The sequence below is a fragment of the Cyanistes caeruleus genome, chromosome 6, assembly GCF_971803275.1.
Source record: "Cyanistes caeruleus chromosome 6, bCyaCae1.hap1.1, whole genome shotgun sequence".
In the NCBI taxonomy this organism is placed as follows: Eukaryota; Metazoa; Chordata; class Aves; order Passeriformes; family Paridae; genus Cyanistes; species Cyanistes caeruleus.
In genome coordinates, this window is record NC_141706.1 from 48,805,239 (window position 1) to 48,822,095 (window position 16,857).

General features: G+C 41.4%; 1 protein-coding gene across 11 annotated transcripts in view; it reads right to left on the reverse strand.

Annotated features, from left to right (window-relative positions):
- The window catches only part of STON2 (stonin 2), a 74,546-nt gene that overhangs the window by 4,831 nt on the left and 52,858 nt on the right, over positions 1-16,857 (reverse strand). For 6 of the 11 annotated variants that reach the window (XM_086893515.1, XM_086893517.1, XM_086893516.1 and 3 more), the window contains exons 5-6: positions 7,211-9,046; positions 983-1,185 (exon numbers count right to left, since the gene is read on the reverse strand). In XM_086893515.1, coding sequence (XP_086749641.1) covers positions 983-1,185; positions 7,211-9,046 — 2,039 coding nt within the window. Of the gene's footprint in view, positions 1-982; positions 1,186-5,340; positions 5,551-7,210; positions 9,047-16,857 lie in introns of all 11 variants that reach the window. The other 5 variants (XR_015288192.1, XR_015288194.1, XR_015288193.1 and 2 more) reach the window with 1 other exon arrangement.

Below are 16,857 nucleotides of genomic sequence, written 5' to 3' on the forward strand. Positions count from 1 at the left end.
GTTGTACTCTGAATACAAACCCAGAATCAAATCTGCAGGTGATAGGTGGCTTCCTGCGTCACAGCAGAAAACCAGCTTTAATTATAAATTCTGCAGACTGATGTACAAAGCAAAGAGATTTTTTAAATGATCTTGAGTTTGAAGGGACCCATAAGGATCATCAAATCTAACTCCCTGCTTCTTGAAGCAGTGCCTAACACTACCCCAAATATCAGCACACTCCCTGCTGTCCTCAGGCTCAGAGGTGCTTTGGCCTACAGATACCAATTTGTATTGGGACAGGGCCAAGGGGATCTTTGTTTGGGTTCTAAATTTCTAATCTCCGAAAACTTGGGAATAATCCAATGTTTTAATTCTTTAAAGGGATACTTAGGAAGATCAAATACCATCTCCAGGGAATTTAAGAAACTACTAAAAATATAATTACAATTACCAGTAAAAATATTTGCTGTGAGAGTCTTTTCAGAATCTCTTATCACTGCTCTCAGAGAAGGCAAGGTAGGACGCCAATTTCTCTGCTGAGTATTCAGCTAACATGCAAATTTACTGAGACATTTTGGCAGGTATATACATAGTGTGCTTTCCTATCTGCTCCTCTACTTAGGGCAGGCAGAAGGAAGAAATATTTAAGCAGAGAAATAATGTGATTCTTTTGTCTGCAGTAGGACTCCCACGGTAGCACTCCCACTGTGAAGAGCAGGAAAACTCCCTATTCAAACTCTCCATACCAGCTAATCCCCAGGAGCTGGCTGTGTGCATGCTCTTCCACAGGCAACTGCAAGCAAATTTATTCCATCTTTGCTGAGGGATAATCCACTGCTTATTTGCCATGAATCAATAGCTGCACATGGGTTGCTACTGCAAACAGCCTGGCATGTGCCAAATTCCCACCTCTTTTGTCCATGGTATTTTGTCTGCTCATACTTTTGAAGACAATGAAGCATGCAAAGTAACCATGGTGATTAGCACTGCTTGGTTTTACCTTGTAACTGTAGTGTGCTGAATAGTTGACCCACTTCCTCACATCGGTCTTGTCCTCGACAGAGATGGACCGAACAGTGGCTTTGGATGCAGAAGTGGTGGGCATGTCAAATTCCACATCTACATAGCGGACGAAACTGGAAGGCACTTCCCGGTCAGAGCCAAGCTCCAGGTGACAGAAAAAGCAGTGAGGATGGCCAGAAGCTGGAAAAAGAGAGTAAATAGTCATGAGAGTTGTGTCAGATGAATCAAAACACAACGCCTAGGAGAGAGCAGCATCACGAAGCTGCAGGAAACTGAGAATCTCTCTAAGTGAACTAGTTTATAGCAAGTGTCTTACCTGCTTCAATGTGGTTGAAGTTACCAAAGGAATTCAAGAAAATGCAAAAAGGATTGCTAATCACTCTGGTTTGCTTTTAGTGGGTGAAAATAAAAATATATATAAGAACTAAATAAAGCACAGTAGGGTAGAGGTATTTGTCCTGTTGATTCCATCTGTGTCTGTCACATGCTAAGTACATTATGGCACACCTTTGTGAAAGGTTATGAAATGATAGTAAGGAAAGAAGGAATTTGGAAATATTTGATGTTTATTTGAAATCAATATCCCCCTTTTTAGCAGAAGAAAATGTATGGGATAAGGTTAAAAAACCTTCCCATGTTTAAAAAGCAAATTTGTGCAAAGCTTCAGAGTAATCATTTATTCCTCACTCGAACCCATGAGAAGAGGTGGCTAATCATTAAGGATGGCAAGGAGAGGAGGTAATGTTTAGCTCTGTCATATGTAAATGGCCCTTACTGTTTTTTCCTCTTTGTTTTGCTAGACAGCAGTGATGTTTAAAAATTAAAGTAGGGACTTCTAGTCAAACTTTTTTCTCTGACTGCTGTTAACTCCTTAAACTCTTGAGCATGTAATTTAATGTCTCTGCCTCAGTTTCTTTACTTGCAAAATTAGGATGAAAGCCTTCACAGCCACACAGGGGTTTCTGATTGAAAGGATCTTATTATCTATGTATGTGTAAAGGAGTGTATAAGGAAATGAACTGAATCCTTGCTGCCTTTATTATAGGCTTTAGGGTTCCTGACTACTTGTTCACTAGGAAAGTTCTTTTCCATGCAGGTCAGCAAGAGACAAGGAAGGAGGAAGGCAGTCAGAGTAAAGAGAACTGGGTGGGGAAAGCCCAGAAGCTCCCACTGGGAAAAGCAGGAATACACCTGCTTAGCCCAAAGTCAGCCTTGTTAAAGTGAAGCCTAAAAAGCAAGATGTGGGATTTTGAAATACGAGTTGTCCCAATAGGATGAAATTAGGCAGTCTTTACAGGGCTTAGGCATTGCAACATCCCACTTGACCTCTGAAATAGAGCTGGGAAAAAAATTCTACTCAGTGTAAGTCTGGGTAAGAATTTCATCTGGAGTCAGCCTCATATTTCAAAACGGTCTAGCCAAAGTTCCCTCACCGCTGGAAGGTTTGTAAACTTATGTGTGTGCAGCAAATCCAGTGAGAAGCTGTGCAGCTCAGCAGAGAGCAGGCAAATGCAGCACCATAGCTGGAGCCAAATTATGAATGAATGGGTGCACTATCAAGCAGATATAGAAGCTCAAGTTCCGCAAGCATTAAAATACATCTGCTTTTCTTCAGGATTAATTACCCCAAGCAGAGTATTGACCCATATGCCCTGGTTCTGGAGCAAGCCAGGATGTCTGTCTGACAGCCCTTCCTGGCTTTTCATACATGGACACGCTTTTTCTGGATCAAAAGCTGTGGTCCACAGCATGCCTTCCTGGTGCTCCTGCCCACCAAAGGAGAGCAGCAGCCCCAGGAGCTCTCAGGGAGATCACTGTGCCCCCCAGCACCACAGTGCTTTTGCTGCTGGCCAGTTCTTGAGCTTGGCTGTAGTGGGCACAGCCATGGTGGCAGCACAGTTCAGCATCTGCCATGGGGCCCTTGGGTGACACAGCACTGCTGTCTGGTACTGCATTATGGAGATGCTTAAAACTGGCTCCAAAAATCTGTGTTCAGCACTCAGTACTGGCAACCAATCCCCAGTCTCAGGTTCCCCATCCGTTCATATCTCTTTCCTCACAGTGTACCACTCTGAGCAGACTTCTCATTTAAATCCTTCCTGCTCATCTGCTTTGATATGCTTTTCCTCTCTAGTTTGCTGTGGGTTGCTCCCTCCTTCGGACTGGAGAATGCCAGCAGCCCAGGAGGAGTGGTTCTGTGCTCTGTTGCAGGCTGCATGCACAGCTGCAGAACGTTCAGCCTGTGCTGCGACACTCCTGAGCTGGCACGTGCTCAGCTACTTTTGGGGTAGATCCCTGGGAATTGTTTAACTGGGCTTGAGCACACTGCATGCCAGGTGCTTTGGAGAGCTGAGCATTTCAACTGTTCATAATTTCAACTGGACACATGGTTACACACTGCACTGCCCACCCCCCAAATGCATAAAAATTATGGAAGTTATTAATTTAAACCAGCTCAGTGTGGCAGATAGCAAGGTGAACAGATTAAGAAATCAACTCCTCCACTGAAGCTATTGCAAAATTACCTAGCCTATCAGTGCTCATTACTGTCCTGGGCATGAGGCTCATGAAGCACCACCTCTACAGACTGTTCAGCTCTTTCTCTAATGGACAGGTACCCTTCTTAGTAAAATGAGCAATAATCAACACACTGCTTTTGTTTTGCACCTCTTGTTTCCTTGAACTACTTCCAGTTTGTTCTGACAATCAAGGATCTGATAATTCAAATATATATACAAGTGTAACTGTGATTGGAAAGAATCTGTCTCAAATGACTCATGGCACTCCAAATGTCCCAACATGTTTGGATTAAAAGATACAATTTACTTCAGAAAGTATTCCAGGCAGCATGCCTGGGATCCACAGCCAAACTAGAGGAAAGTTCAAATCCAGATCCATGGCTCTGCGTAGATGTTATATCCCTGCTTCACAGAAAGCGCCTTTTCCCACGATCAAAGACTGTTTGGAGGTTTCCCTAGTATTCTACTGGTGGATTTTAAAAAAATAACATGTAAAATCCAGCCAGCAGCAACTGGAGCTGTAAATAGCCTACAAGTAGGTGTTCTTCATCAACTCTTTTGCTCATATTAATATCAAATATGAGACAGGCAATAAAGTTTACCAAGCTGTAAAAAAGGACAAATATTTGCTATTTGGATTTCAGCAGTGTGCTTAATAGAATCTTGTCCATATTTTTTCCTTAGGTCAAATCATAGAGTATGCACTGTTCTTATTTTGTCACATGCTTTTCAATGTTTGGTCATGAGCAGAAACTTTGGCTACAAAATAATACAGACAGTGCTGATAACACTGTCTCCTAGAGTGAGAGTGCAAAGGGCCCCATCCCATTAGAAAGCACAGAAAGAAAAAAATTAGATAAGATTGCAAAGCTGCTGAAGTAATTCTTAACAATCTGGTGCTTAGGATGCTACAACCTGCACACAAGTAGTGCACTTCCGTAGGGACACGCTCTCCTGAGGATGGCAGGGCTGGGGGTCATGCCCCTCACCTCGACACAGAGACTGCACCAGTCCATTCAGGGAATGGAGTGGTGCACAGGAGATCCAGCTGGCTATCTGGAGACCTCTGGAGTTCTGTGATTGTGTTTACAAGGGACTGTGTGTCTGAGCACGCACTGTGGATAAACAAAAAAGTCCCAAAATGCGTGCTTACATATGTACTCCTGTGAGCATGTCTGGCAGACAGGCACATGTGCTGGAGGACCCATGCAATGCATATGCCCCAAGTGGTGTGGACCTTTGTGCAGCCTGTGGAGGCAGGTGGAGCTGCAGGCTGTGGCCACCTGCAGCAGTTCCCTCAGCTCCAATGTGATGCCACTACTTCTCTCCTGCGCTGGAGTCCCAGGCGCCAAAGCAGTTCATTAGCAGGCCAGGTATTTACAGAAGACCCAGAATGCCCTTAGAGGTGAGTTACAGATATTGCAGTAAGAGAGTGTAAAGTATGAGTCAGTGGAGTAGTTTTATGTTTAGTGCTTGAGAACTGCATCATTTATAATGACTTTGCAAATACATGTAGTTGGTTTATCATCTGACTTGTGGATAGAGCTGGATACAGCCAAACATGCACAGGACTGGCAGTTAGATCCCACATGAGTAGCACCTGGACAAAAGCATATGTTGTCCATCAGGCAAATCTAAGAACAAGTGGGAAGGAATGTTTCTGAGTACCACTTTGTTTGCCATATACTTTGAGAAAGGAGAACCATGGGATGAAGTACCATCAATAAACAGAAATAGTCCCTGAAGGGAAATGTCAGATTTAAACTACACTTGGCCTGCCCTGTCATCACTTTGGGATTCCCTCCCTCTCACATACCTCATGTGTCTTGGCCAAGACAGGGCTTCCAAGGCTCTTCCTTTCCCTGAAATTACATCTGATCTGACCGGAGGGGTGAGGACACTCTCTTCCTCTCAGGATGTAAACAAATACCAACTGCCCTGTGTTTTGCATGATGACACTGATGGATAGATGCTCTGTGGCAGGGGTCCAACAGCAGCAACAAATCTGTAATGTATTTCCTTCCCCCTGTCACAGCGTATATACAATAAAGAGTCACAACAGGAAAGACGGAAACAAGAGGCACAGATCAGTATCCCCCTCAGAGTAGCAATGGGTAAGGCAGCATCGCCTTGCAGGAGGCAGCAGAGACAGGAGTTTTGCCTCTTCTCCTGGTTTGCTACTGGCATGTTCTGTGATTGTGTTAAAGTCTGAGGGCTTCTGTTTCCTCAGCTGTGATGTCTGCATGGTACACTGAGATCTTTGGAGAGAAGACACCACAGAAGGCCCATTTTCACAACATCTCATTCCCAGAGCTCATGCATATTGAGATTTTCCTCACAAGCATGTTATTGCTCATAAACAGCCTGTGGTTAATTTTTCATTGCTGTATTGCTCTCAAGTTTCCAAGCTCTGTCTTCTTACACCTCAGTCTACTGGAAACCTGGAGCCTTTCTTTTTTTCCAGTGGTATCCCTCCAAATTTGTAACCAGTGGGGTAAACTAGTGTCTTTGGCTGAAATGTGACCCAAAAGATTAGGACACTTGGATCACTGTTTTGCTGACACTATAACTCAAACTCAGGAAAAACATATAGAGAGTGCCGAATCTGGTACCACAATGAACTTTCCTGCAGGGAGCACTGAATACAGAAACCCTTCCAGTCACCCCGATGCATTACTAGAGCATTAATATTGAAAAGTCCATCTCATTTGCAAAAAGCTATTCTAGATCAGAGAGGTCAAGAAGTAGAATTCACTACAAATAAAAATAAAACTGAGTTGTCCAGCTTTATTGTGCACCATGGATGACAGGCAGCAAATAGAATGACTGGCCGTAATGGCCAAAGGGCCAGTAGCTTGCCTAATTATTTTGATGTTTAATTATAACCATGTTACTAGAAATACAAAGACTTGGGATAGAAACACAAAGTGGATTTCATATTGGTATTCTCTCTTCAGGTTTAAGCTCTAATTCCCTGTCTGCACTGATTACAGAAACATAGCCACAAAATGGTGTTTGTAAATTTCTATTTTTTTTTTTAAATGGTTAAGCAATGTCTTCTGTTCTCTTACAATCCCCATTTCAGATAATTCAGAGGCATTAACTGTGGCATATGCATTGAAATATACAGCAATGGCCCAGTATACTTGGCAATGCATGGAAAAGGTATCACATGTGCTGGAGCTAAAGCAATTTATCTGATCCTCCCATTCAGTCCCATAGCATAGAATCTTGCTTTTGCAAGTTACGTGAAAAGCCCTGCTGCCAATAACGGTATGGAACACATAGATCGGTGCCTAGGTTTCATAATCAGAGAATCACAGAACCACGTATTGGAAAACATCTTTAAGATCATCAAGTCCAACCATTAATCATTAACCATTAAATAGCACTAATCTTGTCTACCACTAAACCATTTCCCTAATTACTACCTCTTTTAAATACTTCCAAGCAGAAATAGAACACATATTTTTGCATCTAGAAAACATAAAGCATTAGCTATATTTGTAGTATACATAAAACTGTTACAATGAAGGGTCAGACAAATACTTCATGCAACAAATTTATGCCCTTTGGTATACTACAGAGGATGATACATCTCTCACCATTTAAACTCAGTATTTCGATCTTTCAAAATACATAACTCATTCTAGTTTATTCCTGCAGAGATGGTATGTGCCACTCACCTGAGTTTTTGTCAGGCAGTCGGTTTATCCTCCATACAATGGAATTAAAGGCATGCTCGTATTTGGCAGTTCCCAAAGTTACTCTCATTACTGGCTCAGAACCAGACACACTGGTTGATCCAAAAGTGGCTCCCTTGTTCACCTTGGCTTTCAAAGATTTCTCCCCCAGGACACTCTCCCTGCGAAAGTTCTTCACCCACTCACTTGGCACGGGGTAGCGGATCATCACGTTTTCACAAGGGACCTGAGTTAAAGGGTCGTGATTGGAAGAGAACCCCGTGGACATCATCAGCCAGCTCTGCACCTCCACCTCAGCACCATTGATGCTGGCAGCTGTCCTCAGAGTGAAAGGCAAACTTTTCTCAGCAAAGACAGTCCTGAATCTCATCAGTTCAAACCGACAGGCATCCAGCGGGTTGAACAGGATAATACGGGAGTTATTAAACATATCCTCATCCACACATGAATGGAACCGGCAGCTGTATAATTTAATCCACTTAGTGGTAGTAGTAGGCATAATATCCTGCCTTGCAACTATTTCATTCCCTTTGATCAGGATATCGTTAAGGCCCAGTCTGCATTCTGCCAGGCCAGAAAGGAAGCTGAGAACATAGATATGAGTCAGCACACTGTGCTGGAGAATCACACTATCTCCCTTGGCCAAGATGCCATGAAACTCATCCCTGACATCCACAGTGATTTCTTCTTCCTGATAATTCAGTCCTACTGTGCTCAGATCCGTTGATGAAGCTGGCAAGTTCATCAGTGTGTCTTGCACAGCAGTGATGAAGCTAAGGAAGTCTTCATAATCTGTAGTCCCAAGTTTGATAATTTGCTCTCTCTCTGCAGTGTGTGCAATGGCTGGCTTAGGCTGATACTTCTTTTTCTCCTTGTACGTTGTGCGATCCAACCGCACGCTGTGTATCCTTCCATTCTCATCGTAGTTCTGCAGTTTGCGCTCTGAAATCTCATGATTGATTTCAAGTTTGAGTTCCCGAAAAGGCTTCTCCAGTCCCTTCTCATAAAAAAGTTGTATACATCCACTGTTGGTCAGCTTGACATATATTGGTCCCCAGTGCCTGGATGACATAATGTTCTTCTTCTCTGGGATCCTCAGCATCATTGGCCATCCGTCCTTTGGCTGAGCTGGTGCCAGGTTAAAAAAAGCTGCCTCCAGATCATATGGCATCATGGGGTCATCATCAGGCAAGGTAGGACCGCTCACACGATCTGGGTCTCCAATCTGGAGCTGTTTGAGCTGCTCTACAGCATCTGTGTGGGTTACAGTTTTGTTTCCCTCATTAAAACTGATGGTGTCAGGCTCTTGATGGAGAATAATGAGAGAGTCTCTTTGGCTTTTGCCTGGAACGCTGGAGACAGAAGAGCTTTTGGAACGCCTCTCTCGCTCCTCAAAGAATGAGCTGAATGGATTGATGGGTGAGGGTTGAACATCTCGAAGCGATTCATCCAGAAAGGGATTGGTAGCACTCCATGGTGGTGTTTCAACAGAAGGCAACTTGGTTAAAGAGGAAAGATCTAATTTTTGAATTTTGGAGAGGTCTCCCAGTGTGCTTTTAGGACGTTCTCTTTTCTTTAAGGATGTAGTGAGATTAAAGTTAACATCTGGAGTCTGTGTTTCTGCAGGTGGGGTATCTGTTTTCAAGGGAGAAAGGCTCTGTGGTGAAAAACTGACTTCATTGTCATCAAAAGTCACCCAGCTGGGAAAGCGAACTGTGGTTGGGGTAGATGAATGGCCATTCATGGAGGTGTTGTTCAGCTGCCAGTTGACAGCCTCCATATCTATCTCTTCATCTTCCTGGAGAGATGAGGAATTATCTTTAAAAAAAGAGGGAAGGGGAGGAAATGTCAGCTAATTATTCTGAAGTTACCTAGCTCTGTCCTTAAAAAAACCCCTAGGGTCTGCACGCTCAAGGAAGGCCTATTCAAATGTTGGGCAAGAATAAGATAGTCAAAAGACCTGGCTAAAATGCTGAGGAGTCAGACAAGAATTAATTAAATGATTCGCAGCTGAACACAGAGAAGGAATCCAGAAAGAAATATTAAAGGAATGACAGCAATGATTGTACTGATCTCATCCCAACATAATGACCTAAAGGAGAAACCACATGTCACGGTGATTTTTTAAAACTTCCCTCTCTAAACTTTCAGGATGCATTTCTTCTCTACAGTCATCTTCTGTTATTTGCCTGGAATGTTCCCTCCCTCTTGTTATCATTTTCTTCCCTATCTTCCCTGTCCCCATATCCCTTGCTCTAGAGAATAATCCAACAGGAAGAGGAAAGAACATTGAGGAAGAGCACATGTCCAATCTGTCCCCACGTACTTGTCTGTGCATTTGCCATTACCACAAAAGCACGTGGGGTACAGTGATGGCACTGTAAAAGGTGCCCAGGTGTGATTTTTCCCCAGGATGTGTTCAGTAAAGAGACTCTTTGTCATACCCAGTGAACAAGAGACTGGCAGTCCTTGGATGTCTCTAAAACATCTCTCAGAGAAGCTGTGATCTAGGGATATATGTTAGGATAAGGAAAAACATGTTTTTCACTTGTGTTGTGGAAGCTGTCCTCATCCTCTCTCAGGACAGGGCACCTTTGACTGCTATTTTCCTAGTCTTAGGCTCTGCCAAGAGACTTTGTAGAAAACTGTATCACAGTGTGCTATTTCAGTCCCAGCTCTTCCCAGGATTGTTGTAGTGGTAGTAAGGTGTTTTCCAAAATGAGCACAAATTCTCAGTGTTAAGAAACTTAATTATTTTCTTCCCATTTTCTTCCTGCTGAGCTAATGAATCAGAGTGCTCCTAAAAATGAGCAGCCAGCATGAAATTATACTGAGTAGCTGCATGATGTTTGCTCTACATGGTGCAGCAGTGCTGGCATTTGTGCTTTTTGCTTCTCCCAGACATCCCATGTTTTATACAAGTCACTGTTCTACAGTACAAGTGAGAAGTAAATGTGAAATGTAGCACTGTGGTACAGCTGTACACCTGTGATTTGAGCTTAATTTACAATAACAACAACAACAACAATTTAAAGTCATTATTTAAATTGCCACCAGTTCCCAAAAAAGATGAGCTTGATTTCCATTCTGCCTCAACCATAACAGACAATTTGAATATTTATTTCAGCTACCATTTAGAGTATGAAATAGGGAATATTCATGCTAGCTGAAGTGCTGCCATGAGCTCATTATAATGTCTTGGCTAACTTGATATTCTGGCCCTCTCATTCCAGCAATATCTAAGTTTACCCAACCTTAATACAAAGCAATAACAAGAACAGATAGCTTTTACAGACTCCCCATGCACTGCAAAGTGTACATGAAAAGAAGTGCTATTGCCTCAGTTTCTCAGATTTTTTTTTCTCTACCCAGCCATCTCACTCCCAGCTTTGCACAGTGCCTGTCTGCAGCCCTTGCTACTGGTCACACCACAAGGTGCAGTGGTGGATTCTTTATCTGCTAAGTATTGCCACAAGACTTGGACTGACCAACTTGACAATCAGCTTGGAAGGAGGAAACAACAACCCAACTGACTATTATCCACAATCACTCCCTGAATGAGAAAGTAAAGAACCCACGAAGAATAATCTGACAGTCTTCTGATGCTCGGTACACACCAATATGCTGTCTGTACTGTTTCATGTCTTTCCAGGACTTTGGTCATCCAGCATGTAGCAAATGTTTTATGGTATTTCCAGGAAAACAGTCTGTTTCTTCTAGTACTTATAAAATTCCTGTATTTATAAGATCTGGGTTGCTTAAGAGCAGACCACCTTTTCTCTGCCTGCAATTGTAATTTCCTTGTGACAAGGAAAGAAAGCTTTGGTTCTCTTTAATGTATCATATTTTCATTTTTTTATTTGGCTAAACCATCAGGTAGTATCATGTTACTTGTGCCTGGGGGAAAGGGAGCCATCCAACTGTGAAAGGACATTGATACTGCAAAGTGTTTGTGATCAAAACTGCACTATGAAAGTAAGAAGAAGATCTGAGGGTATTACATACCTTTCAAAAAAGAAAGGTAGATAACAACTTTCAGAAATGGACCTGAGCAAATACCTGAATTTTCAAATTTCTGAGTACTGATCTGTTTTGCCTTTTGAGAGAAATTATGTCAGAGCTTCATGGCGTGACTGCTCCTGTTAACTGAATATATTAATTTATGCATAATTCAGGTAGCTCTTTGAACTTTAGTCTGTAGTAAAAGCATAGCCTTAACATGTCACACCTTCCAGAGGGGTCCTGACTTCCCTGAGGTAGTCTACACCAGTCCCTCAGACAAAACAAGCACTGCTAAGATTTCTGTTGGCATAGCTGGATCTCTTCTAGGGCTCTTTACATAAAGTCCACCAGACATTGGTATACAGACTTGGGTCTTTAAAGATCATCCAGTTCATGAGGATGCCAGCAACAAAACCTGTGGTGTCTGTATAAGCAATTATAGAAAAGCAGAAAATGCAGGTAGACAGAATCTAGAAGAAATCAAGGACCAGGCTGCTGTGCAGTTATGTCTCCATGACAAAGGTTATACTTCCACATAGTTTCCATGATATCCACATCCGGTAATTTTCTTGCTTTCCATATCCGAGTCAATACAACTGTGTGCACATTTTTTTGGGGCGGTCTGTCACATATCTGATCTTACCAAGAGAGATGGCATAAATGAAAAGACATTTGAAGTGAACAGGCCATCACTTTGAAGTGATACAACTGGACTCCTATTTCCAGCCTTGACACCACATATGTGGCTCTGGGAAAACATCACTATCACATCACATCACATCTTCTAGTTCACTTCCTGCTTTTTTTTAATTTCTGACTATAGAAGTGTTACATGTGGAATACTGTTCCTCTGTACCTCAGTATCCAGTACATTTCTGTGACTCTTACAGAACACAGTGTAAGTGGGTAAATGCCACAGAAGTGGATAGAAACCTATAAACTGATTCAATTAATAGTTCTGTCATATCTATGCACTTGAAAAGACTTTCAAGTTTAGTACAAGCTATGAAGCCAGGCCTACTTTCATCAGTGTTCCTTTTCTCACAGCTCTGTTAGTGGTTGAAGGTCAAATCTGTTACTGCTGCAGAGAGCAGCATAAACATAGAGTAGGAAAATGCACAGAAACCAGTTACAAGAGTATACAGCTCAAAGCACAGAAGACTTTCTGTCCACAGGAGGGTACTACCTGCTTGCTTTGCATGGAAGAAATCCCTATGAGGATAACAGTTATTACATCCACATGTTTCCTAGGTACCTTTGCTATCAATTAACAGGTGGTAACATTAAGAAATGTCCTCTCACAACCTTTCAGGACAATTTCTTCCCATGAGTTTCAGAACAGATTTTGGAGACAGAAGAGGCATCCACCTTGTCTCTTTTCAAGAAGATTACAGAGGGCAGCTGTAAAACCCCAAACCTCTTGACCACCAACACACAACAGACTGCAATATAGATTTGTAAGCACTCCTCAGACTTTTGAGTGTCTGTGCAAGTTATGCCATTTAGAAGAGGTGACTGCTCACACAGGCCGTACCCTCTACTCTTGCTACTGAGCACACCACAAGCAAAAATTTAACAGCAATTTAGTTCTCCAACATACTTAACTTAGTACAAAAGTTAAGTTTTATGGCACAGCTAAGAGACATTTCAAAATCACAACAGACTAAATAACAGCAGGACAAGGTTCAAGATGAAAGACTGAAGTCACAGATCTGATCTCTGTGGTTTCCTCTCACTCATTCTCCTCCCACTTGACTGACTACTCAGGTCATGTGGGATGGCTTCATCCTTAGGTAACTTTTCAATTCACAGTACTTTGCCAAATCACAACATCTCTTTGAACACAATTGTCTAAATTTAGGCCATGTAAATCTGGCTTGCTTAAACCTAGTGTAGTTGCTTCCCAAATCCATACTACAACAGTACTACATAGACTATTCCCAGCAGTGGCTTAGTCACTACTCAAATACAATGCCTGTTGCTTGGTTAACTATTGCAAATTCACCCTAAGTCCTATAAGAAGTTTAATTGTCAAAAAAAGTTAAATCATCTAAAGCTACAAAGAAGTTATATCATGGAGCTTCCAGATCTATTTTAAACACAATGATTTTCATCTAGGTTCAATTAATTTATCCCCATGAGTCTCTATAAGAACTGCTGTATTTTATTTTAAATGTAAGCCATCATGCAGATACTAAACTGAAGATGGAATACAAGAACAAGATGACTCAGCCCTCACAGCTAGGTTGCAGCAGGCCTCATAGTACAAGAAAACTGTTGAAAAGAACAGTCCTCTACATACCATCTTAAAGGACCCTAAAGTTTTTGTTGACTTTCTCCATTGATGTTTTGACTTTTTCTAACAATTATCTCTCTACACAGAAGTCTGTGTTTATGGGAAGGAAGAACTACTGTATTTCAGACGTTTGTGCTTACAGCGCTTCATTGCTCAGAGTTATTTGTGTTCTCCACTCACACCACCCCTTGCTGCTTGGAGAAGGAAAAGAGCATCTTCCCAGCAAACGAGACTGAACTGACCATTAGGATACTGGTTTCATGCTACCAGAACAGCAGTAGGTGCAGCTCTAAGTCCCATTGCACTATGCAGGAAGCTATCCATCATTTTCCTCTTCTCTTTTTATCTTTATTCAACTGGAGAATTGTTTTAATTAATTTAATCAGAGCTCTTTCACTCTTCCTTGAACAAAGAAAATATTCAAGATAACAAAATTAATTTGCAACATAGAACTTCCTTGCATAATTTAATTTAAAAATAGTCTGTATTTTTATTGTGTTATGTTTATTGAGTAGTTAAAACTCTGATTCATAAAAAAAATTCCATACCAGCAGTGTGTCAGATATGGTATGGAATAACTGAAAAAATATTTCAGCAATTCACAGTCTGTTTACAGTGAACTCCCCTTTCTCTTGTACACATCTTGGCAGCAACTACAGCAACTTTTATAAAAGTTCCTTACGTGTTCTGCAGTCTGTACTATGCAGTGCCTAAGAAATCAGAATGTATCTGGCTAATCTTAAGACAAAATCAAGCATCTGTAACACACTGTGCCCAAAACTGATAAAATACATTTGCGCAAAAGACATCCATATTCAGAAAATGCTCTTTCCAGATCTACTGCTCAGTTTTTAGCCTGTAAACACTTAGAAGTTAATGTACTAATACTCCTACACAGACTTACAGTCAAGAACAAGCATACAGCCTATCCAAAAATCACCAGAACATTGCAGTAGAGAGAAATATACAGCTTTTAAGTGTAAGTGCCTGTGTCTCCAATTCATACTAATTTATCATTTGAACAGTAGACTCTAAATTAGACATTGTTCATACAAGTAATGGACAAGGTTGTAATGTCTTGAATAAACCATTACATCTTTACATCAGGCAGGAATTACATGTTAGAAGCAGTTACTTTTAAAAGGAATAAAATTCTCCTAGTCATAGCTAGAAAACATTTCATACTCCAAGTAAAAACACTGCTTATCACTTAAACATAGCTTGCTTTTTTTTTTTTTTTCAGTGAAGATGGCTACTCTAAAAAGAAATTGAAGTAAACACTTTTTGCTCTCTTTACATTCTTAAAAGAGTGGGGTTCTTCTCTTGTGTAACACAACAGTAGTGAATGGGTCCCAGAACTATTACAGAAAAAGAGGCTTTTTGATTTAGTCCATATAAAGGCCACAGATCAAGAGAACTCCTGAAGATCAGTTCATGTGTTTCTATTAGCTGGCCAGAAGGTAGTACATTAACACTGATACAATTGGAAGAAGTGTTCAAGATTTTTACAAGATTTATACAAGATATGCCTGTTCAAAGAATTCACATGTTACAAGTGACATAACACTATTTGTTTATAATTAGAGTCAAGTTGTGAACAGATCTCACCTAACTGGTGGAGAAAAGACTAAAACTTCCTTCTACCTGAGAACTTATTTCTATTAAACAAACAGGTACATTCATAAAGTAAATGTCTTAGCAAGTAAGCATACCTACATGATTCATTACAAAGCACCTTCATTTCTACCCCTGAAGACATGGCACAAACATGACTGACATATTTTTACCACTATGTCATCTAACTGTGTTCTCAGCAAGGTGTGCTCAGCCCAGAGGTTACCAAGACAGTGACTACACCCTAGACTTAGTCATGGTTACTGCCATGGGAATACTTACACTCCCACTTTGGGTAGGCAAGACAAAGCCTGTGTGTGAAGGGACACAGCAGAGCTGGAAAACACCAAGCTGAACCTGTTTCAGCAGAAAGATCAGTAAGTGAATGAGAGATTCTCTGCAGAAGAATGAATCACGCTATGTCATCTTTCATCCAAAAGGAGAACAAGGAGCAAATGAGAAGAACAAGACATTTTTCAAAAGTGGTTCCTTTAAAAGTACTTTGGCAAAGATAAATGAAGACAGTTTTCCTCAATGTACTTTGGACTTTGCTTCTCGCCACAGAAGTCTGCCATCCTCTCTGATTTTAATCCACGGTACATACAACATATCCTTCAATAGTGGAACTGCCACTGAGATGAGACTATTGACCTTGTGAAGAAATGAGAGTGAATAAGGAAAGAGAAATGTGTCTGCAAGCTCAGGATGCTTCATGAAGTTGGTATTTGGCAAGCAGAATAAATCTGTAGCCAACCCTATAAATGCAAAGACAATCCCACTCCATCTTGGAGGAGCTGATGTGACCATCCATTGAACGAGCTCTATTTTGCAAAAGGCAATCACATAAATCTCTCATATGCAGCCAATACATACTTCATTATACCATAACTTCTCAAGCAATATATGACAGACCGGCAACAAAGCACAGAGGTTTGCACACCTTGTTAGTTCTCTCTTGAGTATTGAGGTAATACCACATGGAACAAGCCTGATATTTGCAGTGCCAGACTGTAGGTGGAAATGTGTCAGCTACTGGATCCACTCATAATCTGGGGTCCCACTGAGCAGCAAAACCTTTGACAGCAAAGCAACGCACTATGGTCTCATGCATTGAGTAATGAATTCAAAGGGCTGCTGCAGTACTGCATAGGCATGGGGTCTGGCCCTGATGAATAAATGTGAGAAATGTTCCCATAGGCATAGGAAAATCCAAGGCAGGGGACCATCATGTGTGTTAAGTGGGTGAAACACTGGCTATTCCAATCCTTCAGTTCAGAAACTGTACAGGTAGTGACCACAAATGGTAACATCAGCTGATGACAACTTGGTAGTCAATGCAAAATAACTGGTTCTCTGATTCCTAGGTAGGCAGTTCATGCATGGCTGAAGCCAGTGTCACCCCAACTATCTGCTCAGTCTTGTGCTGATTCTTTAGCAAAAGAAGACAAGTCAGTACACAGGGATGTTGAACAAGCCTGTACCAGTGCTCAATCTACTGCTTACAAAACTAGACACTGTACATCATTTAGAAAGAGAGAGAATATTTTACATCTTAAAAATGCGCTACTGCAAACACTTCTGGCTCCTCACAACATTTAAAAATAGTAGCACAAACTTCCTCATTCCTGTGCCCAAGGCATTTCCCAGGATCAAGTTTTATATCATATCAAGTCAGCAGCTCACATCCTGTCTGCCAGATACGTCTGCATATCTCAAG